Genomic DNA, 24372 nt, shown 5'->3' with positions numbered 1-24372 from the left:
CTGGAACATACTGCTGTGTCAGAGATGGGCACTTCCAATGACTAGAGTGCATCAAAAGGGCACGTCAGCCAGAAAGGTCTTCTGATGGCCAAATCTGGGACAATTTGAGCAAAATTGGGTATAAATAATCAAGTTATTAAACACTGAAAAGAAGAGAAAATCCACAAGTTCATACTGGTAATAGGAAGGTGGATGCACGGATGGATGGATGGATGGATGGATGGATGGATGGACGGACGGACAGGGAAGAACGGGAGTTCTTGTCCAGTGGCAACATTCTATGGAGGGAGTACTGGAGTTGAAAATCACCATTCTGCAACCACTATAGTAAAGAACGTTTCAAGCAAGAATCATCAATGGACAATAAATCTAGGGAGAAAATTTTGATATGAAAGAGAATATTTACGTGGTTTTAAAGTGTCCTCCTGTAGAAAATACATTTGCCAATGATACCTCTGATAAGGGGTTAATATCTAAAATTTATAAAGAACTTATAAAACTCAACAACAACAAAAATAATCCAATTACCTGAGTAGAAACTTCTCCAAAGAGGACATAGAGATGGCCGACAGACATACTGGTAATAACAGCTTTTAATCTCTTGTTTTTAAACTGTTTGAGTAAAACACACTCCCCAAGTGTAAACATTAACTTATATTATCTTAAAAACAAGGCCATTAAATATTTATTTGTTACCAAAGAGTTTACAAAATATACTTTACTGACAATGTTATTTCCAAGGTTATTTACTATTTTAAAGGTCTGATGAACAAATACTTTTTTTAAACTCTAAAAATTTAAGAAGCTTAAGAACCATATGATTTCACTCATATGTGGGATATAAAACTGAATCTCATGGACATAGACAACAGTGTGGTGGTTACCAGAGGGAAGAGGCAGCCGAATACATGGTGATCTGACTCTGGGTGGTGGGCGCACAATGGAATATACAGATCAGGTATCATAGAAATGTACACTTGAAACCTATGATCTTATTAACCAATGTCACCCCAATAAATTTAATTAAAAAATTAAGAAGCAAAGAAAGAGAATAGAGTTAAGACAGCATTTATGTTTGTGTTGAATACTGTTATTAAAATTATATACAAGGGGAAGAAAGATGGGAAGTAAGCTTAACAGGAAGATTATTTCAGGGTAAGGAAATGTCCCTAGGACAAAGGAAATTTCCTCTGTAGTTTAGTAGATCAAATATATCTAGGCCAAGTGATAAAAACACAAATGCCAGTAAGAATTCCAAAAAACAGCAGCAATGAGGAAGAGAAACCAAATGTAGGTTGCCAGAAGGTACAATAAAAACACCCAGCAGTGTAATGTTGGGCGAAACACACAGGCGTGTTTGTTTTGGACATTCAGAGTCAAGTATGTGGGTGGAACCAATTAGAAATACCAAACTGCTGCACAGCACAGATTCTCCTGTTCTCATTCCCTTCCCATCCTCCCTACCCCATCCCAGACCATAGCCCAAAGAGATGACTTCAGCCAATTTTGAGTAAAAACCTCCAGTTAGGAAAGGACAGTCCTGCCCAGTGCACTCTGGACCATGACTGCCCTGCGCCTCACAGCTGCTCTGTTGACGGGTGACCCAACGGCTCCCTGTACACCTGAGTCCACGCGTCAGTTCGGTGGACTAGGATGGAAGCAGGCAGGATGAATGCGCTCTGCTTATGACAAGCCCAGTATGCCTTGAAGATATGGAGGTGACGCAGGTGAGGTGCCCAGCATCCCCGAATCCCAAACTGCCATAAAACTAGTAGCACAAGCCCAGCCTCCTTCCCAGCTGGAACACCTTGAACCCTGCTTCTAACCCGTCACCTGCCTCCTGCCTCACACTCCATTCCCATATTTTGTGACCATGAGACCACTTCTCAGCAGAGAGACCATGGCTCCACTGTTTCAGCCTCAAAAAAAAAAATTTTTTTTTTTTAAAAAGCAGATGACAGTCTAAAAGCAACAAGAACTAAGAAAATGAACAAGAACTAAACAAGAACTAAAAAACTCTTTCATGTGCACTGTCTACGGACTGTATCTTTGAGTCACCACAAGCACATTTGGAGACAGGTGTTATGTTCCCAAATAGACAGGGTAACCATGCACAGAGAAACACGTAACTTGTCCCAGATCATACAGAAAAGGGCTCAGTGCACGTCGAAGTAGTCTGGCACAAGAATCCATAGGTTCGCCTATTAATACATAAACAGATGCTGGAGTCAGGGAAATATCTATTTGCATAGGACTTCAGTAATACCCCCATTCATCCTCATTTTGACATGATGCAGCTTAAAGCTTCCCTAGGAGACTACCACCAAAAAATAAATCACTGCCTTGTACCCACATCCTCTCATCCTCTCTATCAAAAGTACACCCCAAAGACAGTGTTTCTCATGTGTTTAAGTTATTTTCAGGCATGATGATTTATTTCTATGAGGAAAAACAATTAAACAAATTGCTAGAGAAAAAATGAGCAATGCTATTATTTTCACAAATTCTATTTTCCAAATAAAATATAATTCTATTATATTCTGGTTTTGTTTAGGGAAATAAATCTACTTTCGATGCCTTTAAGAATCTTTGAAAATATCTTAACAGGAGATTTCTAATTTAAGATGTCAAAATAAAGATGATTCTACTCCTTCTCTTAGATACCACCTCACAAGAAGCATGAAAACAAACACAAAAGCCGTCGTCAGGGTGCCCACGCCACAGCAGAGAAGACAGAAAATGGATGAATGGCAACCGGCCCCACAGAACCAAGCGGGGCCCGAGCGCCCGCAGAGAGGTGCCTGGCAGAAGCGAGCCTGGGAAGGTTCGGGAGGGAGGCTCTAGGTCCTGGAAGAGGCAAAGGCTGTGCTTAAACCAGAGGTCTGGGTAAAAAGACACTCAGAGAGCAGGCTGATGCTCCCTCCCTCAGCTCCATGACAAATGTAACATAACCAGGCAATTCTCCCCACAGCACCAGACACCGAAGGCTCATTCCTCTGGCACAGTGACCCACAGAACCCAGTCCTGGGGACACTGGACACAGCAAAGACTGCAACAAGAATGAAAACAGAGGTGCTTTTCGGAGGCACTACGAGTGTAGTCTGAGGGCTTCCTGGGTTCAGCCTCAGCTCTCTCAATTAGGACAGACGTGCTACCTTGGGCAAGCTGATGAACATCTCTGTATGTCAGTCTCCTAATCTATAAAAGGACAGCAATAATAGGTTCAGCCCTGGCCCGAGTGACTCAGCTGAATGGAGCACTGGCCCGTAACCAAAGAGTTGAGGGTTCAATTCCTGGTCAGAGCACACAGATAGGTTTATGCAGGGCTAATCCCTGGTTTGGGCCCATATGATCCCTGGCCCAGGAACATACAGGCGGCAACCAACTGATGTTTTTCTCTCACATCGATGTTTCTCTCTCCCCTTCCTCACTCACTTCCTCTCTCTCTTTAAAAGCAATGAAAAAAAAAAAAGGTCCTTGGGTGAGGATAAAAGTAAATTAAAAAATAAATAGGTTCAAAGAGGTAGAGCTCATGTCAGGATTAACGAGCTGCAGCTCTTAGGCTGGTGTCCGGCACGCAGTAAGGACTCTGTAAGCACGAGCGCCTCCCTGTCCAGTCAGGGCCCCACCTCAGCGCACGCGCACGCCGCGCCTCGGCTCTCAGCAGGCTGGCGGCGGGAGTAAATTCGCAAGCGTGTGATTGGAAGGGCTTTATCTGGAAAAATTAAGCAACCGCAAAGAAACAGTCTTGGGTGCTGACATTTGGCCATTAGCAACGAAACAGCTGGTTCTTCCCCTGTTATTCCACAGCAAAGCTCATCAGCTGAAACACCCCCCATAGGCACAAACACAGAGGTGCCAAACAGCTTTACAGTACATGACTTTTAAACATCGCCACAAAATTTCAGACTATCTAGGAAAAAGATCAGATGCCAAAACTTCAATTATTTTAAAAAGGTCACATGTAAGGGATGAAGAAGAAGAAAAAAAGAAAGAAGAAAGAAGAATTAGAAGAAGAGAGAGAAGAACTAACTATTTTTACCAAGTTTTCATAAGTTCTAGGCACTGTTCTAAATGCTTTACATATAGTAACTCATTTAATCCTTGTATCAAATCATAGATGAAGAAAGTACTATTTATAAACCCATTTCACAAAAAAGACTATAGTACACAGAAGTTAAATAAGGTACTTAAAGCCAGGATTCAAATAGAGTCTGTTCTGAACTTTTAACTACTGTTTCTCAAGAATAATTCTAAAGGTTTGAAGACTATAAAAAAATGCCTCGAAATTCTGAAGGAACCAACCTAGAAATATATACCTAGCCAAAATATCAACCAAGAATGAGGTAGAATTATGAGATTTTTAGACATAGTTGGCTCTTGAACAACATAGGAGTTACAGGCCCTGATTCCCTCAAAGTCAAAAATCCACATGTAATGTAAATCAGCCCTCCACATACATGGATTCCCAACTGCAGATCAAAAATATATACGGGGGGTGGGGGGGGACTACCCAAAAAAAGCCCCAGAATGTATTTATTAAAAATTGTGTATTTATTCTTACATTTTTAAACTTCAGTCACCTTCTGAGTACTCTCCATTTGATGCAATACAGCTGTTGAGATGTTTTTCCCACTGCTCAAAGCAGTTTTTGAACTCTCGATTTTGATGCCTTTTACTGCTTCTGCCGTTTGTTTCATCTTTTCCACATCAACAAAACATTTCCCTTTGAGGACTTTTTTCATCCAGGGAAACAAAAAAAGTCACTGGGGGTAAGGTCAGGTGAATAGGAAGGGTGGGGCACAAGGATCACGCCATTTTTGGTCAAAAATTGCTGAACACTCAGCACAGTGTGGGCAGGTGCTCTTGTAACTCATCCATCACAAAATGGGCAAATGTGCTGAAAGAGTCTTCAGAAAATAAAAAACATTCACTGAGGCTGAATGCAGCCTCTCACAACACCCCTACCTGGTGCACTGATACAGGTGAGTTCCTAGAACACTCACCTAGCAGGGGAAGCCTGTACTGCAGGGGACCCTCCCTCCAGAAGATAATTCCATGTTTTTTCCTTTTAGGTCCCTCCTCATACAAGTCTTAAAACTCATGATTTAAAATTTCTTTCTTAGATACTGAAGAGTATAAACATACTCTACAAGAAAGAATTTGTTAAACCAGGAAAGACAAAGATACAAGATACAAAAAATAAGGGATCCAGAAGGACAAATGAATCCCCAAGATGACAATAAAAGGCAGTTCAGGAAGTCAGCTGTGCAGCAGGCCCGCTGGCTGAGGCCCACTAAGAGACCAAATCAGAGTGTGCAGGAGGACAAAGGACTCCAAAATGGAAGCCTCCAGAAAAATAACAAAAAATAATAAAAAAAAAGGATAAATGATCTTCTTGATTTGAATATGTAGAAATATATTGAAGATGTAGGAAGATTCACAATAGGTCAAGAGACTAAACAAGTGCAAAAAAGAAAAAACACAATGTTTATCATTAGGAAAAAAGCACTGAATAATAAAGGAAATATAATCATAGTACTCTACCTGGCTCAACAGGGCATAATATTGACACAGTTTTAAAAATGTAAACACTGAATTATGAGTTAACCAATTACTACAACAGAGTAATAATGGGATGATTAAGTAGAGGGGCAAAGTTGGGCTGAATGACTTAGAGAGAGGAAGGGTTCAATCTGCACTTCCTAAGATAGAAAAAAAGTCAATAGCTAAAATCCCAAAACCAATTAATTGAAAAGATAATAATATAAACATTTGTGGGGAAGTGGAGAAGACGGGAACAGGAATTAGAACATGGCTATTTTTCATTATTAGCATTTACTCATGTGTAAGTATTACTATGATAAAAATTCACTCACACTACTGAGCTTTGGTATAAAAATATATTAAGTCAGTTTAGGTGAAACAAAATTCTCATCTTAATATACTGAAATAGTCTTATGTCTGCCTCTTTGCTGGAACAGCTCCCTAATCAAAATAAGAGTTAATAAAATACTTTAACAAGATCTGTTTCTCAAACACCTTCCATCTATAATAACTGGTTACACTCTTTGTCTCATGAATCTAGGCGCACTCATACACTATCACAAATCAGAGTGACTGATATTTATAGGCTATTTTTTGCAAACTATTATATCCATAATAAATTAAAGACATCCAATGCTATTAACTCTGAGATATCTGTACTTGTGGATAAATGCACTGAACTGAATAATAATTTTTATACTCACATTTGATTTTAACACTTCTTTTTGAATACAAGTCTTCTAAGTCTTAGAATGCAACCCAAAACAAAAGCATTGCCTTCTTTCATCCCATGAACATCTTTTATTGTTGTTTTATCATGACTATTCCGAGTACAGTCCCCCAGCCCAGCTTTGCCCTACACTGCCCTCCAATGCCTCACCAAGCCCTTAACTGTCCAAAACCCAAGCCACAGTCACTCGAAACTGTTTCCGGGCCCATTATGGTTCACCTTTTTTGAAGCAGTGTCTCACACAAGGAAAAACACACAGGTATGAATTGACACTTGAGTCTGCCACCTTTGTCATCCAGCTCTATGCCTTGGACAACTTCCATAATGTCTCAGAATGTCAGATTCTTCAAAGGTACAGCAGGGATAATAAAACTAAACTGTAGAGAGTGGTTATGAGGGTTAAACAAAATAATGTGCACAAAGCACATAGAAAATTGTGGCCATATAATATTTGGCAACTGGTAGCGGTAGCAGCAACAGCATTATTTCCATGCAACCCACAACATCCATCCTCTGACAGGCAGGTCAGCTGGGCAGAAATAGCTCCTTCTTCACTGTTGTGACGCCAAAAAGCCTGGCAGGGTCCAGCCTCACAAGAGCTCTCAGTATTTACAGAAATGATGGGGCTTTAAGATCCGACTCATGCCCAAAACTCTCCGCCCCTGCCCCCTGCGCCCCCCACCACAGAAAGCTTTGTGGTGAAAATCTTTACCCTTAATTCCTCCAATAACCCAAAGCTTCCTTTCTGTGCTTAACTGAACTGCAAATACAGACAGAGACATCCAGGTCCACACCTCACCTTCACTGCGGGGCTATGGCCTCCGTGAGGCATAATCCATGATTCATCCTGCCCCACAGTGGCAAAAGCACACACACCCGGCACACACAACAGACGCAATCAATTATCTGCTGACTGCGTATGCGTTCAAATCTTAAGTGTGAAAGAGATATTTAAAAAAACACTGTTTCTGGCCTCATGAGTCAGACCAGTAACCATAATTAAGGGTATTAACGGTATCACAAGGATTGGAAAGAATATAATTAAGTAAATAGGGTGTGAGGTGCTTTACCATCACTATATACATGGCATTCACCATTTTCAAAGCCCTTTCAAAATACCTTCTCATAGATTCTCGCAACAACTGTGAAAGAAAGGAATTATTATTTCAATTTAACCATGAGTAAACTAATGACTTAGCCAGGACCACCCCAGCTAGTTAAGTGATAGAGTTAGAACTTCATGAAGAGAGATACAGAAAAACAGCAATGGGCAAGGGCAGGGGAATGGGTCATCGCCACAGAAAATAAAACAGAGTTCTCTCTGACAGCCATCACTATGACGCCATTCTGGGTGATCACAAGTCTACTAAAATTCACTTTTTACGAAGACTGTATTAGAAGATAAAAAGTTTGCAGTGACTTTTCACTGGCTTTAATCCAAAATTAGCCAAATTTTCTCATTAGAATGAGTGTATAGATCCTTAAATATGTTAAACCCTGTATAAATGTTTTAAAATCCAAAGTGGTTTTCAACTCTCTCCTAACTTTAAGAAAGCTGATTTTCACCATGCACTGTGATGCAAAAACAGAGACCAGGTTTGGCAGTCTACAGTAGCTCTGGGTCTTCTAGAAAGGAAAGTGAACCACAGGAAAGAGGGTGAACGACAGGAAGGAGGTTAAAGGCCAAATCCAGGTTTTCAAACTTACCATGAACACAATGGAAACCTAAAATTCAACTGCAAAGGAGAACATTCTTATCACCTAGAAATTCCCATTCTTTTTGGAATTGTGACATATGTCATATAGTGTTGCTAGGAAAGAGAAAAGATAATTAAAGTACATCAGATTTAAATTTTAAAAACTATTTTAATACTCAAGAAACTAAATATAAATATACCCTCTTAAGCAGAGCCCTCACAATAGGTTAAACAGCAGAGGTGAAGACAAAAGACCTGTGAAATGCAGAAGGAGAGTGAGAGAGCCATGTTTCAGACAGCATTTAGAAGTCAAATACAGTGGGAGATCATGCCTAATAACTGGATTTGGGAACAGGGAAAGGGAAGGAGGACTTCTGTGTTGTAGCCTCACTGGCTGGCTGCTCCTGGGAAGAAGACAGAGGGTGAAACAGGTCTGGTGGCTGAAGGGCCAGCTGGAAAATGAGTTCTCTTGGGTGACCTGCGGATTGAGATGCCGGGTAACTGACATCCAATTTTGTTATCTAATATATCAAGTCGAAGAATGGACTCTGGAATGAGAGTCTGAACGTAAATGGGAGATATAAATTTGGGAGTCGCCAGTATAAAGGTGGATTCAAAACCAACTTAGGCCATCTAGAAAAAGATGCATGCCTGGGGCCCTCCAACATTTAAACATGAGGTGAAAACTCACTGAGAAAGGAGAGAACGACGACGAGCAGATGGCATGAAGGCAAAAGGAAAACCAAAGGAGGGTGGTATCCCAGAAAGCAAGACAAAGTAACATTTCAACTCCTCTGAATGCCACCAGACATCGACTGCAATCAAGTGACCTGTGGGTTTAGCAATGTGAACTCACTGGGAATGTGATTATTTCACTTAGAGGGGTGGGGGGAAGCCACACTGAAATGGGTTAATGAGTTAAAAGTAATTAAAATAAGTGACATTTTAAAGAATGGGAGGTGAGGAAGTTAGGACCGTAAGAACAGACAATCTTCCAGTAAGCTTACTGACCCACACAGCAGATGACTGTCGTTACCAGTACAACCACAGAAGGCTGCTCAGAGCACAAGGGGCGAACAGGGGTGGGGAGGAAAGGAGGAACAAACAGGGTCAGGACAAGCTTCTCAGAGAAGATGTAACCAAATCCAAGAATCTAGCTGAGAACATTCTTAGAGTGTCGTGTCCCTATAATGAAATCAATTCTTCTACCAAACACACGACTGCCTGTCTGTTTCTAAGTAAAGGAAATCCTGTTAAATAAAAAAAATCAGTGCTAACCATGACTAACTTGCATGACAGCGATAATATCTGTAAGAAATTGTTTTCTAGAAGAAAAACAGTCCCAAGTTTTTCAGTTGTGACATCAGCAGATCATTAGAGCTGACAAGGCGGCTGGGTTCTGCCCTAAGGCCCAGGCCGAGTCTTGACCTCCAGCAGTCCCTCCCTGGACCTGGCAGGACATGTCGGGTGGGACGAAGGGTTTGCTCATTGTCGTGGAAGGGGGCAAAGAATGGGTAACTAAGCGATGGGCACTGTGTCTGCCCTAACACTATCCCACCAAAACACCAAAGACAGAAGTCACAGTTTGCAAAGTTTCACTTGGTGACAAATCTAAAAAACTGAAGCAAAGTAAGTTGTGGGTCCACGGAAGGGGAGGTGCTCAAAAATACCTCTAGAAGTGACCAAACAGTGAGAGGAAACCCCAGCTCACCTCACTATTGTGGCCCCGCAGGTTGAAGTTAATTCTCTGTGGAGTGTTCCTGTCCCGGCGGCAGTGGCTTGAGGTGAAGGTCACGCCTACGACGCCACGGCCATTGCCCGTGGCCAGCCAGCCCTCCTCGTAGTAGCGCCTCCTGCACACAGGCTTCTCCTTCTCGCTCTTGGGGACGCGCCCCTTCCAGGACAGGCAGAGGATATTAGAGTCGCTGCAAAGGACAGGCCCCTGTTCCACCGCTGCATACATAATTTCTTTCAGTGAACGATTTTACTTAAAAAGTAATGCTGAATGCCAAAAAATTTAAACCAATTACTTTCATCGATTTATTCTATTTTTGTGGTTGGCTTGTGTTGATCTGCCTGACTCCTTTAATTAAGATTGACCTGGATCAGTATTTTAGGCCAGTATTTTATAAAGATCCACCAAATGCATAGTGAAAAAATTCCTCTATAAAAGATGATGGCAGTCTGCTAAGAAAAGATAATGCTTAAAAAAACGTGGGGTCCACTTTATTTTCAAGTTCTTAGAGGAAGAGTGGGCTGACCCTTTGGAGAAAGAGCGTCGTTAATACGTGATGATCAAGAAACTGAGTTTTCTTCCTTTTACTCAACTTGGTTATTCTCATTCAGCCTGAGATTCCAGTTTAGTGTGATATGATTCCAGAGACCAAGGGTTGCAAATACATAGATTTCAAGTAACTTAAGGCTTTAAGAATCCCTCGAGCTGGAATTTTCTCTCCGAAAGTTCAGATGCAGAAACAGAACACGGGATCATCCTCTTTCTGAAGCCATCCTCTCGCATGCTTTCTCAACTAGACAATTTTCTGCTGCTAAAGCTGAAAAAGATTGCATAAAGTGAAAAAAAGGCACACAAACCGTGCAAAACCACCAGAGTTTGTGCAGTCATCCAAACTTAGGAAGAAAACACCTTCCTGCTATTCAGAACCCAAAACGCCCCACCTCAGAGCCCAACCAGGTCTCCTGGCAGGTCACTGTGTCCCAGGGAGCACGGGGCTCTATCTGGCTGCCCCCCAACTGGCCCACGGCACCTTTAGCGCCACGGAGGTGTGGAGAGATGGTCGTCACTCTGCACCGCCAAAGCGTTCTAGGGCCCCGAAAACCATCCAGTGTTCACCTCAGGTGAATCCCAAATTCTCTTGCTGACAAAATGAAGCCTCGCTGCAGGATTTCGTCTCTTTTGTCTGTCTCCTTCCTCTTCCTCCCTCCTGGACCCTAACTTCTCTCCTTTCTGCTTCTAAAAATCACACATTTTTTCATCTTTAAGGAAATAAAAGCTAATCTTAGAATTAAGTCCATCAAGTAATCCTCCCCTTATAAAAGCAAGTCTTCAACAGAAAACTCAACAAAAAAGAGAATCCCTTAAAATGAAAACACAAGCACAGGCTGGGTTCTTCCTCACGTTTTGCTGATGGGCCCTTTCCCGTTCACATTCGGAGGATGTTTCTAAACGCCACATGGAACAATGAAAAGAAGCTTTGCTTGGATGTTCCTCGATGTTTTGTAATTATTGGTTTCAATTGCTACCTAAGATATTATCCTATACAGAAAAGGAAAGGGAAGTAATAAATTAAAATTTCTTGAGTACAGTCAACTGAAAAAGGCAAAGGAACCGGTTCATTGTTCTAGCTTGTCCCATCAAAAGTGAACTGGCCTTCCTCCAGTCATAATCTCACAGTAAGAGTTACTTGTCAGCCCAGAATTTTAAAGTCTGTCTAAATCACCAAATCCGCTGAAAAATAAAGTGCAAAAAACACTGCCTGATTCCACCTACAATGTGTGAAATCACACTTCTCCCTCAGTCACTGTCTCACTTAGCTCCTTTAAACTGGAGAGGTATTTTTGAGGATTGATCTGTGCAAGTTTTTTTTTTCTTCTTTTTGCAAACTTTCTTTACCCGTGAAGACCACATGGAAACTTGGCCATTAGTGATGTACTTTTCTCCCTGGGCTCCTGAGCCCAGTGGTGTCAAGTTGCTCCATCTGATCCTTAAATGAATTTTCATCAGTTGTAAAATGCTTCAGGTGTGCACCAGAACGAGCCTGTCTTCTTGTATAAGTGTGTGTGTGCATAGAGAGGTTTTATATGTACACAGACATACACTCTTCAACTGGCGCATAATGCGTCTGCTTTCCCAGTCATTTCAGGAACCATCTGATTACTCACAGCTTGAAGGCCCTGGAGTCTTACAAATCTGTAAAAGAAAACAGGATATAAAAAGATACTTAAAAATATTGAAGGATAAAGCTTCTAACAGAATAATCACTGTAACTGAAACTGGAGACCCATCTTTATACTTAACATGGGCGAAAGAGAGTTAGTGATTGGTAAACTTTGAACAGCAGAAGGGTATACCTCACCAACTTAGAGACGATGCACAATGTGAGTCCGAATGCCATGTGCTGTTTGTTAAATTTGCCAGTAGCTGGGCACATGTGAATGAAATCGTTGCCCCCGTTCTCCCACAGCTTATCGTCCTTTCTAAGGCCCCGGCCCTGAGCCCTGAATGTGCAACTTGCCCCCTCATTCGGGTTAAGCCAACAACATCCAAAAGGAGACTGAAGAGGTTCAGGCAAGTTACATGAATTGGTTTTCTCACTAGCAGAAACATATTCCCGGAACACACAAGGCAGCAAGGACCTTTAAAACCCTGCCATCCCCGATTGGGGCCAGGTCACAGAGCAAAGCACAGCTGTCTTCTCAGCTTTTAAACTGCCTATGAGCAATAAAGTCCTACAAAATCTATCTCCAGCAAATCCATCCTCTCCTCCTTCCTACTGCCTTCAGTCCAGGCCTGCATCCCATCCACAATAATGCCAATGACTCAGTCTCTAACTCCCCCACACTATCCCACCTTCCAAAGGGCCCTCAGTGACCTTTACAAAATTCAAGGCTGCTTAAAGAGCCTTGACTGTTCTTTTCCCAGCCTGGGCAGACCCCTAGAGGGCTGGTGAAACAGCCTCACCCCACCCAAAATACCTGACCCTAAAAGTCTAGGGCTGGATCCAGGTATCTGCATGTCTAACAAGTTCCCAAGAAATGCTAATGCAGCTGGTCTGGGGTTCAGGCTTTGAGAACCCACTAATGTATGGGATCAAATGCCAACAAGACCCGTTCTGAGCTGATTTCAACTTGTCCTCTTTTCCTGCCACAGCCTCCACATCCAGCCTGTCACATCTGGCCACTCCCTGTCCCCCAAAGTACTATGTTCTTCCTTTCCATCAAGTCTCCACTCCAGCTGCTCCCTTGCCAGGCCACAGCATCTCCTTTAAAATCCACCTACATGCCCTGGCTGGGTGGCTCAGTTGGTTAGAGCATTGTCCTGGTACGCCAAGATTGTGGGTTCGATCCCCAGTCAAGGCACACGCAAGAATCAACCAACAAATGCATGGTAACTGGAACAACAAGTCGATGTCTCTCTCTACCCTTCCCTCTCTTTCTCTAAAAACAAAAACAAAAAAAAGCCCACCTACAATGGCACCTCTCCTGTGCTGGTTCCCAGAGCAGCTTGTACTAACTTCTGCACCAGCTTCATCATACTGCATTCTAACACCCTGCTCTATGCTCCCAGAGGCAGGGAACCTCGTTCTCATCCCTGGAGTAAAGCTGTAGCATAAACTCAGTGCTCAACACAAGCAGGCAGGCAGGAGCAAGGCAGCAGTTACACATACTTTCCTTGAGATACCCTAATTCAAATGAGTCCTTATATATATATGTGTGTATGTGTTAGTGTCAATGAATCAATATATGTATAGTGTCAATGAATCAAGACAACCAAAATCTCTCAGGAAGTGCCGATGGGAGTGAGAACGGCACCAGGTGTTAGACTGGTGGAGTCAGACCAAACCTCGGCTCAGCAACCTCGTGGTACTTGTTCTGACTAGGAAAGAATTCAGAGCCAAGACTCAAACTATAAGAGAAAGTTTATTTAGAAAGGCACAGAGGTAGGGGAAGTGAGCAGAAGAAATGGGTTCAGGAATCAAGAGGCAAAACAAGGGCCCTTGGAGCTTAGGAGAAAGAAGGATAAAGGTAACTCGCCTAGGGGAAACAAGAAGGTGGGGAGGTGCTCCCAGGAGGAAGAATGTGCTAGGTCCTCTATCCCAAGGGCTTTTAAGGGTGGTGCTTTTAGGGGAAGTCCCAAGGGAGGATCTCAGCTGACTCTGCATCAGCTCTCCAGGTGTGTCCTTTTTAGGGTCCTGCTCTCCACGGATGGGACTGAGCCAGGGCAGGGGGCTGTTAGTCAGTGCAGCTGGTCCTGAGGTCAACCTTGGTGTAACTTGTCTGATTTTGCTTCTTTTCTGGGCCTGAAGCTGAAACACCACTGGGGCAGAGATGTTATCTCCAGGGAGGAAAAGTCAGGGGGATCTAAACCACATGACCAGTGATACAAAGGTCAGATGCTTTAAACCAAATGACCAGTGATATGCTAGGGGAGGAAAGGTTCCCACCCCCCCCCCCACCCCCACCGCAGGCGAGGTCCTTGTTTTCCCAGTTCTGCCCGTTGTTAGGCACCTGGGGCTTTCCACCCTGGTGACCTTCTGTACCTGTCCTATAACATGGAGGAAATTTTTGGCCAACCCAATATCTCACAGTAAACAGGTTTAACAAGCTGCGAGCTATGTTAGTCACCCATGCCTCTGGGATTTTTTTTTAAAAGTATTAAGAAAAAATTTTAAAAATTATTATATCCAATCTAGAAAATCCCAATAAAGTATCAAAAAATGTTATTTTAGTTCTCAAGCTAAGCAGGTATCCACAAAGAAAATGCATGTTAGTAACAACAAATGGAAATAAGAGAATATTTGATAATAAAATTTCAGAATACAGTTCTATTTCTTTCTAAAAAATAAAAGTTTAGGGAGGCAGTGGAGGGGGAACGGAAAAAGAAGGGGAAGGGTCAAGTCAAGGAAGGTGTGTAAAGGACCCACAGACAAAGCCAAAGTGGGGAAGGACTGAGGGGAGGAAGTGGGGGTGGGTGGGGCAGGGGAAAGTGGTGATGGGGAAAATGGAGACAACTGTGCTTGAACAATTTAAAAAATAATTTAAAAATTATAAAAGTAAGAAAAAAAAACACCACCTCATTGACACAGGCAACAGTATGTTAATTACCGGAGGGAAGGGGATGGGAGGAGGTAGAGGAAGGTAAAAGGGGATAAATGGTGATGGAAAGAGACTTGACTTGGGGTGGGGAACGCACAATACAATATACAGGTGACGTATTATAGAATTGTACACCTGAAACCTATAAAATTTTATTAACCAATGTCGCCCCAATAAATTCAATTAAGAAAAAATAATAAAAATTTAAGAGAATGATTAAGCAGAAAATTGAAATGAGAAGCTAAAAATTAGATTTAAAAAACTCATGGACACAGACAAATAGCATGGTGATTACTGTGTCAGGAAAGGGGGGGTGGGTGGAGGTAAAGAGAGTAAAGGGGGGATAAGTGGTGGTAAGAAGACTTGGGATGGTGAACACACGGTACAACATACAGATGATATGTTACAGAATTGTACATCTGAAACCTATGTAATTTTATTAACTAACGTCACTCCAATAAATTCAAATAACAAAGTTCATTCTTAAAAAAATTTTCTTTTAAAGTAGATTTTAGAGAAATATATATAGATGTTAGATGAACGCAGTGCAGGAAGAAAAACACAGTAGAAACTTTCATATAAAATATGCCAAACATCTAAACTTTAAGCTTTTGATTACAGACTTGTTTGTGGGTTGGAGAGAAGGGGGAAAATTAGTTTTCCTGGTTAGTGATGTACATGAACACATCCTGATTCCTACTCTAGGGACAGCAGCTCTGCAGCCATGACCAGCTACTGTCTTAGATGCAGCTCTACAGCTGGTAGGGTAGAGGGAGAGAGCTCTCTCCAACCGCATTCCTCCCATCGCTTCCCCTTTCCACAGATGGCAACATACCCTGAACTCTACTTTTCTATTTAACTGAAGCAACTAAGATGACCTGCCTCTAATTACAGTTACTCCTTCCCTGGGGAATTTTCCAAAACCCACAAATATCCAGAGTCTAAGGCTGTTCTAACTGGTTCCTAAGGAGCTTCAATAGCTGCCTAGAGGCTAGTTCACTTTTGCTCTCCAAGACTGCCTTTTAAGGCAGGAACACTCTCAGCAGTCACTGTCATGTGGCTACCTACACATGCAGGGAAATGACACGTACACGGAAATTTCACAGCACCACTGTAAAGATAATGGATCTTAATGATAATTACATGTCTTAATAATAAGTATGTGTGTGTGTATGTATAATTACCATTCTCAAAACACGCTAGTGAGAAAATAACTAGTGCCATTCATGAATGCCCTGAACGGTGTGGCTCAGTTGGTTGGGTGTTGTCCTGCAAACTGAAAGGTCTCCCTTTGGACTCCCAGTCAGGGCACATGCTTGGGCTGCGGGTTCATCCATGGTCAGAGCATATATGAGAAGCAACCAATCGATTTTCCTCACTACATCGATGTTTCTCTCTCTCTCCCTCCCTTCCCTTCTGTCTAAAAGTAAATCAATAAAATCTTAAAAAAAAAAAAAAAAAAAAGACATGGAAGCATGGTTATGCCCAGGCTTATTCCAAAGACACATTCTGACTACAGTTGTGTCAGTTATCAAATCATTTTCCCCCTGACTTGCATCATAAATTTTAGAGATGTGTTCCACAGAAAAGTTGTTGTAGTCAAAAACAGCAGCAGCCCCCTTAGATGTGATGAGCTGAAGCACTCGACAGGCTCTATAGCAAGGGTCTTCTCTGCTTGTGATAGAACTATTCTTCTGTTTAATTCATCATACATACTAAACCACAAACTCCCAGACTCCAGTTCTTCTCTCACCCGCAGCACCCAGCAGTGCTGCATCTAATTAAGTGTTCCATGAGGCACCAAATAAGCTACAGAACCCCCAGCAGTCTTCTAGGACAAAGATAAACAGTAAATGCTGACCAGATGAGGTTCTCTATGAAGCCTAGTCAACATCAGCCACTCGGAATCCGGGTCTCCTGAAAGCCTAGGCTCACAGGCACTGCACCACTATGCTCAGAGAACAGCAAAGAGGTACATTTTTTTGAGAAAGTTGCTCCCTCTTTCTGCATGTGGTTTCAATAGCCAGTTCTGAGAACATGAGCACCTAACTATCTGTTCAGAGAGAGGAGGGCGTGGAGGCTGCAAGGTAAACAGCTGGATTATGAGTTTACAAGAGATGGGAGCGAGGTACTTCTAAGAGTGAATCTGCACCTGAAACTTGGGCGGTGGAACACTGGTACCTTATATAGGGCTTACTGCTATCAAAAGTCATGTGCCTTAATTTTAAAAAGGAGGACATTTCATTTATCAAAATGACAAAGACTAAAAGAAATGATAATTCTCAATGTCATGCAGGGTACAGAGAAATGAGAGACCTATTTGGTGATATAATTCAAAAGGCATATAACATGCTGCAAACCTTTTGATTCAGCAACTGTACTTTTGGAAATTTATCATTAGGAAATAATCCTGGATTGTACAGAGATTTAGAAGGATTTTCACCACAGCATTTTATAAGTGAAAAATCTGAAAATAACCTTTATGTCCAAAATGGGATATTGGTTCAGTAAATATTAGCACAGACATAAAACACAATACTAATTATGCTGTAGAAGACTACAGAGTGATATGGTAACATGTTCTCAATAACTTGATTAAAAAGTGAAATTATAGGTTATACTTCCAGGACGCTCTGAAGGGGTTGCCCACTACTATGTAACTAGATCTTGGGTAAATGACAACAATCTGCTGGACTTAAAGAAAAGTATGAGAGATCTCCAAGAAGGCACATGACACACACATAAATTCCAGGACAAAGCCAGCCCCATTTGCGACTGTGGTGCCATTTGTGGAGCAGACCTATGACCTTGTTAAACAAGACTGACATTTTACTCAGATTCCGAGCTTGTCCCCAGGACTGGAAATTACTGGAAGCAAGAACAGAACTAACCACTCCCTACAGCCACAGGCAGGCGATAACACAAACTGCAGCCTCCTGTTACAACATCCCAACAGCCCAGGGGCCACACAACAGCAAACCCCCCAACCCCCTTTTAATCCGATTATAATCCAATGAAAGCTCAAAGCGCCCCCCGCCCCAAGGCTGGTGTATCTCTCCCCACGGCCCCCCTCCTTTCTGGGAGAGTGAATAAAAACTCTGCACCTTCTTCTCTTTGTGTCATCCACCACCTTAACCCACGTCACCAACCACCTTAACAATAAATACATGAAAAAGTTACCTTGCAAATGCAGGTATAAGATATAAGTTTGTCCAGAATTGTCTGAACAAATGCTAGTATAAGCAGTGGAATCAGAATTAGGGTGTCTAATTGTCTCAATGTACCCAGAACTGTCCCAGTGTTACCACTGAAAGTCCCGCATCCCAGGAAACCCCTGAGTTCTAGGCACACCAGACACTTGGTCACCCTATCACATCTCCAAACTGGGCCCAACCTCCAGGCGCAGAGACTGAGTCCCATACATTCAGCAGGGCCCACAAAGGAAGCTAAAACTGTCCCAGACTTCTAGCACTCTGTGGTCCTATGTTGGAGCAATGCAAACTTTGTCTGCAGGAAATGTTCTCAATTTAGGACCTAAGCATTCCCACAGGTGAGGTTCAACCAAAACTCAGTTACAAATCAAAAATTACCAAACATACAGAAAGAAGTCATCACAACTTGTCAGCAGAAATAACAAATTTAGATTTCAAACCTTCAGAAATTGAAATGAACATAAACAGAATTTAAAATCATTAGGTTTGGACTTCTGGGTTCCGGTCTGGCACATAAGAAACCTGAAAATCACAACTCTAGCCTAACAAGTTAAAAGCTGGAAAAACAAAAAAACAGAATAATCAACTCTTCTTAGATCCGTATCAGGGCAAAAACTGGAGATAGCAAAAAGCTAATGGAAAGAAATTACATTTGCCAGAGCATGAATCAATTAGCTAAAAACTGTATGGGAACCAGTGCCAGCGTAGGGAAGCCTGAACTGTAGCTGATGAACTGTAGCAGGCTTAGAGCAGACAGGTCTGAGAGGTAAAAATTTACAGGGGACCCAGCCACTGGGGCTCCCAGACTCTGTGTGTTTTTCCTCCAGGAACTCACCAGGCCCTCACAGTACACACTGGAGAAAGGAGTCACTGGGAAACACACCAGAGCACCCTGTCCCTCTTAGCAGGGCCTGCCCCAGGAGGAACTGTTTCACCCGGCCTAACCAGTCAGGGTTTTATCAGAACCCAACCGCCCTGCGGGAGGGACAATGCCCAACTCCAGCTCCGTCCAACCAACACATCCTCCTGCAGAGGGGGTGGGAGACACTGAGAAAAATACGTGAGGACAGCCCAGAGACAAAGGTATACTGAAGGACTGAGATCCAAAGTTCTGAGGACGTTACATAAATCACAGTAACTATGGTTCATGGCACTGTCACATACATGACAGGTGCTAAAGCAGTAAATCTTAAATGGTCTCACCACATTAAAAAAAATGGTGACTATGGGAGGTGATCGAGGCATTAACTAACCCTAAAAAAAAAAAAAGGCCATATCATCCAGCAATTCCTCTTACGGGGGTGTATAACCGGAAGTACTGAAAGCAGGATCTTGAAGAGATACTTGCACACCCATACTTGCTAAGAGCCTATTTACAGCAGTTCCTTTTAATCAGTACATCATGTCCAGCTATCAAGAAAAATATTAGAAAGCATGCTAAAAGACAAAAAAACAGTTTGAAGAGCCAGGAGTAAGCATCATAACAAGGCTCAGAAATGGCACGGATGTTGGAATTATCAAACCAGGAATTTGAAACCACCATGGTGAATATGCTAAGGGCTCTAGTGGATAAAGTAGACAGTATGGGAGAATATATGGAAATTCTAGAAAATTAAAATGGTAGCGATTGAAAATGCTGTAACAGAATGAAGAATGTCTTTGATGAGCTTATAATAGACTGGAAACAGCTGAGGGAAGAATCTCTGAGCTTGACGATCTCTCACAGAAAACTCCAAAACTGAAAAGCAAACAGAAAAAAAAGACTAAAAAACAAACACCAACCTAGAATTCTGTACCATGCAAAACTACCCTTCAAAAATGAAAGACAAAGACTTTCTCAGACAAGCAAAAACAAAAAAAATTGTTGCCACTTGACATGCCTTGCAAAAATGTTAAAAGAAGTTCTTTAGAAAGAAGGAAAATGGTACAGGTCAGAAACTCAGATCTACAAAAAAAGAGGAGACACCGAGAAAGGAATAAGTAAAGGTAGAATAAAAACATTTATTTTTCTTATGCTTAACTGATTTAACAGATAATAGTTAAAATAATAATACCAACAATGTATTCAATAATATACACATACAAACACATGTATATGCTATATATGCTTATATATAAGTGAAAAAAGCCATGATACAAGAAACAGGAGGGAGGAATCAGAATTATTTGGTTATCATAAGGTACTTAAACTACCTGTGAAGCAGGTGTCTCTCACAGGAGACATACCTAAAACCTAAGATCATGTTAGGAATGAAAATAAAAGGGTTAAAAAAGATATAGACCATTTACACAGAAAACAAAGAAGCTGGGGTTGTTATACTAATATTGAATAGAATATATTTCAAGGCAAAGGAAGTTAATACAGAATAAAGGAGGGAGCCACAGAGTTTAATAAAGAGTCCTGTTCACCTAGAGCATATCACAGCTCTAACCTGATAAACACCTAATGAAATAACCTTGAAACACAGAAAGCAAAAGTTGACTGGGGAGAAAAGAATTATCCACCATTAAAGTAGATTTGAGATTTTAATCAGCTTTCTCAATTATTTATAGATCAAGGTGGAAAAAACAGTAAGCCAGTAAACATCTAGAAAATGTGAATGTCATAATGAATAAACTTGGTCTTAAAGACCATATAGGATATAGAATGTTGTATCCAATCAGAGAATGCAGTCTTCTCAACATTTAACAAAAATTTACCATCTGAAGTGAGTCTCAACATATTTCAAATGAATGTCATACAGACCTTACGGTATAGTCGACCACAAACCTATTAAGTTAAAAGTAATTACAAAAATATAAGTTATAAAACTGTTTAAAAAATTTTAAACAGTACGTTTATAAATAACAGAAAAAAGAAATCATAATGGAAAGTTTAAAACACTGAATATTAATTAAAATATTACATATCAAAACTTGGCAGCTACAGAAGCAGCACTCTGCAAAAAATTCCTTAAACATTTATTCTTGAAAAAAAAAAATAGCCCTGGTCCGTGTGGCCTAGTGAATTGAGCGCCGGCCTGTGAACCGAAGGGTCGCCGGTTCGATTCCCAGTCATGCCTGGGTTGTGGGCCAGGTCCCTGGTGTGAAGCACACGAGAGGCAACCACACATTGATGTTTCTCTCACTCTCTTTCTCCCTCCTTTCCCCTCTAAAAATAAGTAAGTGAAATCTTTTAAAAAAGAAAAAGAAAGAATGTTATAAATTAAGGAGCTAAATGTTCAATTAAAAAATACAGCATAAACCAAAAGATGGTAAAGAGATAATAAAGATAAAAAACAAATTCATAAAGTAGAAAAAGTAACATTAGAGAGGCTAAACAAAGCCAAATGTTAATTCTTCAAAAAACATCATCAAAGACACAAACCTCTGGCGAGAGAGATGAAGAAGAGGGAAGCACATATAAACAGTACCAGGAATGAAAAATGGGGTATAACTCTAGGTAAAGTGAAGATTAAAAGGATAAAAGAATACCATGAACAATTTAATGCGAAAAAGTTTGAAAATATATTAAATGAACAAATTCTAGGAAACAATTTAACAAACTAACTTAAGATAAAAGTTTAAATTGTGCTATAACCATTAAAGAAAATGACTCAGTAGTTTAAAATCATCCCACAAAGAACACATCGAGTCCAGATATTTTACAGATAAGTTCTACCAACATAAGGAAACAAGATTATTGCAGATTCATACTCATCCAGAGAAAGGAAAAAGTAGTAACACCCACAACTAATTCCATGAGGCCATTATACCTTGATACCAAAACCAGGTATGGAGAGTGTAAGAATAGAGGGTATAAGGGGGATAGAATGGTAGTGGGAAAAAAATTCAATACATAAATTAATTAATTTTAAGAAAAAAATTAAAGGGCATGTCATCCATGAATATGATACAAAAATCGTAAACAAAGCATTAGCAAATCCAATGGCATACAAAGGAAATAATAGATTGTAACCTACCTGGGTTTACCCCAGGAATAATATTCACCAAAGTCGACCTCATAAACTGCCTAAAGACACCTGCCTCAGCCTGGCATTCAAGGCCCTTCATAGAATGGCCTCACACCTACCTGTACAGCCCATCTTACACCTCTGTCCCCTGTAAAAATTATACTCCTTTCAAAGCATAATTTCTGCTTGTACACCAAGTCTCGTTTGTTCTTCTGACTACAAAGCTCACCCCAAATCCCCCAAGATGGATTTTAGCCATCTTTCCTCATGCATCTTCAAAACCACCCATTCCATTCATCCTTGCCAACTTCTCCCTACTAGATGTGGATTTGTTTAATTCAATCTTCACAGTATACTCTTCTATTTTGCGTAAGTTGCCCATTCAGTTTTCCACCATATTATTGGTATTTGAGCGCCTATGTTCCCTGGTGGTTACTTAAAGGTAAGGGACTTTCATATGCCTGTTCATCAAGATATTCATTCTCAGTAAGTGTATGTCCAATTGAAGAGAAGTGTTTTTATTTTGTATATGGAGTTAAATATCTTTTCCCTGAAGAACAAATGATACTACGTAAGAATAAAAATGCTTTCCCATGAATGTTATAAATTATATTCTTTTATAGACCAGTAAACTGCAGGATATCTTTCCACTACCACAGGCAAATGAACAGATTCATGCACACATAACTCTGGTTGCACAAATGCTAGACAGAGTTTACTACAACTTCAGTCACCCTGTATTTTGAATTCAGGTCTACCTGGATTCCAAACCTGTATATCCCCAAACTGCCTTCCTTCCCTGAGATTTTTTTTTTTTTGTCCTACTCTACCTTTCCTATAACATTGTTAACCTTCTGAGAGCAAGAAATATGCCTTAACCACTGAATTTTCACACCTAAGAAAGAAAGAAAATATTTTTTGAATAAATAACAATTAAATGTAGGAAGATGCCCAAAATGCTAACTCCCTCTAAAAACTTCACTGTGTGTTCTCATGAAATAGAGATGACCCTGAATGGTAAACTACAGGTTCTATTATATCCACTACCCTCTAATTAAGAAGGAAATTGCTTATTTTGGAAGTTGTCCATTGAAAAGAGCTGAAAATCTGGGGCTCTTAGAAGGCTAAGTTCCCAGTCATCTAAAACACTGTCATCTTGGATGACAATAAATATGTCAAATAAAATATAATAAAATTTGTCTTAAATACTAATACCATTACAATACCTAGTTGCAAGTAGCTAAAACTATCCCCCAAGGTCCTGCCAATGTCCCTCTTGCAGTGTCCAGGTGATCTCACCACCTGAAGTTCACCAGGAATACCAGGAATACAGGAGCCTTTCACAGGTGCATAGCAACACAGGAAACTCACGCTGGTTACCGTCTAGCACACAGACAAGAATAAACAAGTTCAGGTTAATGAAGAAATTACCCTCTTGGTCACTGCTAAAGAGGAAATACAAAATATAAATAGCTTCCTTTACAAAAAAAGGAAAAAAATAAAGAAATAGCTATCAGAGAAAAATAAAGTAACAAAACAACTGCGCATTAGTTCTGCACCCCCATTCCACTACCCTAAAAATTATTATATCTCTACAAAAAAAGAGCACAATTGATTATAGTAAATCTGAATTTTAATACATTTTCTAGATTACTTAAAACTTTTAAAGCTTATTTTAATGCTAACATAATTTTCAGTAATTTTTTTAACTAACAAAAAGTTCTTTTCAAAGAACTAAGCTGAATTGGATTGTAACAGACAATGACAGTTTGTTATTTTTCTTAATTTTTTACAGCCAAATATTTTCATGAATACCTATATATTGTTCAACTAAAATGAAAACAAAACACCAATTTACATCATGATGAGAAAATCTGTTTTCACATCTGCTGCCATCTTTTTTACTTGCAAAAATAATCTCCTGGCATTTCCACATCTTTCATACAGAAAGGGTTCAAATGGACAGCTGAAATGCAGCCAGCAACTGCACAGACAACAGAGCCCTGGCTATGACCCAGTCTTAGTTGGATTCTACAGGAGGGATAACTTCCATTGATCCCTTCCTGGTCCCGATGGTAAGCAGAAGTGCCTGACCTTCAGCCAACAGACAGACAAGGCAGACACAGCGAGCATGCCCGAATGGCTACACAGGTCACGCGCTATGGCAGACAGCAGCACCAGGAGGCGGGGGACCAGAGCTAACCAATGGCCCAGTGCCCACACCAATGGACATATTCCCAGTTTTGCACATGTGCTTGGGGCCACACAGAAGCAGGTGCGAGGTATTCAATAATCAACACAGAGAGTCCCAGGTTGGTGAGCAGCACTTACAAACGTGTCTAGCACTGAATGAATGAGCAGCCCTGAGCTGCAAAGGAACCTGCAGCAGGAAATCGGGT

The 24372-nt window shown here is 41.0% G+C and overlaps 1 protein-coding gene across 3 annotated transcripts in view; it reads right to left on the bottom strand.

Annotated features, from left to right (window-relative positions):
* TULP4 (TUB like protein 4) overlaps positions 1-24372 on the bottom strand; it is a 192075-nt gene that overhangs the window by 126619 nt on the left and 41084 nt on the right. For 2 of the 3 annotated variants that reach the window (XM_054570170.1, XM_054570171.1), the window contains exon 2: positions 9686-11902. In XM_054570170.1, the coding sequence (XP_054426145.1) occupies positions 9686-9937 (252 nt within the window). In that variant the 5' untranslated portion in view covers positions 9938-11902. The remainder of the gene's footprint in view (positions 1-9685; positions 11903-24372) is intronic. The other variant, XM_054570169.1, reaches the window with a different exon arrangement.

This window comes from Pteronotus mesoamericanus, unplaced genomic scaffold (genome assembly GCF_021234165.1).
Source record: "Pteronotus mesoamericanus isolate MK-2021 breed Mesoamerican mustached bat unplaced genomic scaffold, CSHL_Meso_final contig_20, whole genome shotgun sequence".
In the NCBI taxonomy this organism is placed as follows: domain Eukaryota; kingdom Metazoa; phylum Chordata; class Mammalia; order Chiroptera; family Mormoopidae; genus Pteronotus; species Pteronotus mesoamericanus.
The sequence above is the reverse complement of the archived record's forward strand: the minus strand, read 5'-3'. Positions and strand labels throughout refer to the sequence as shown.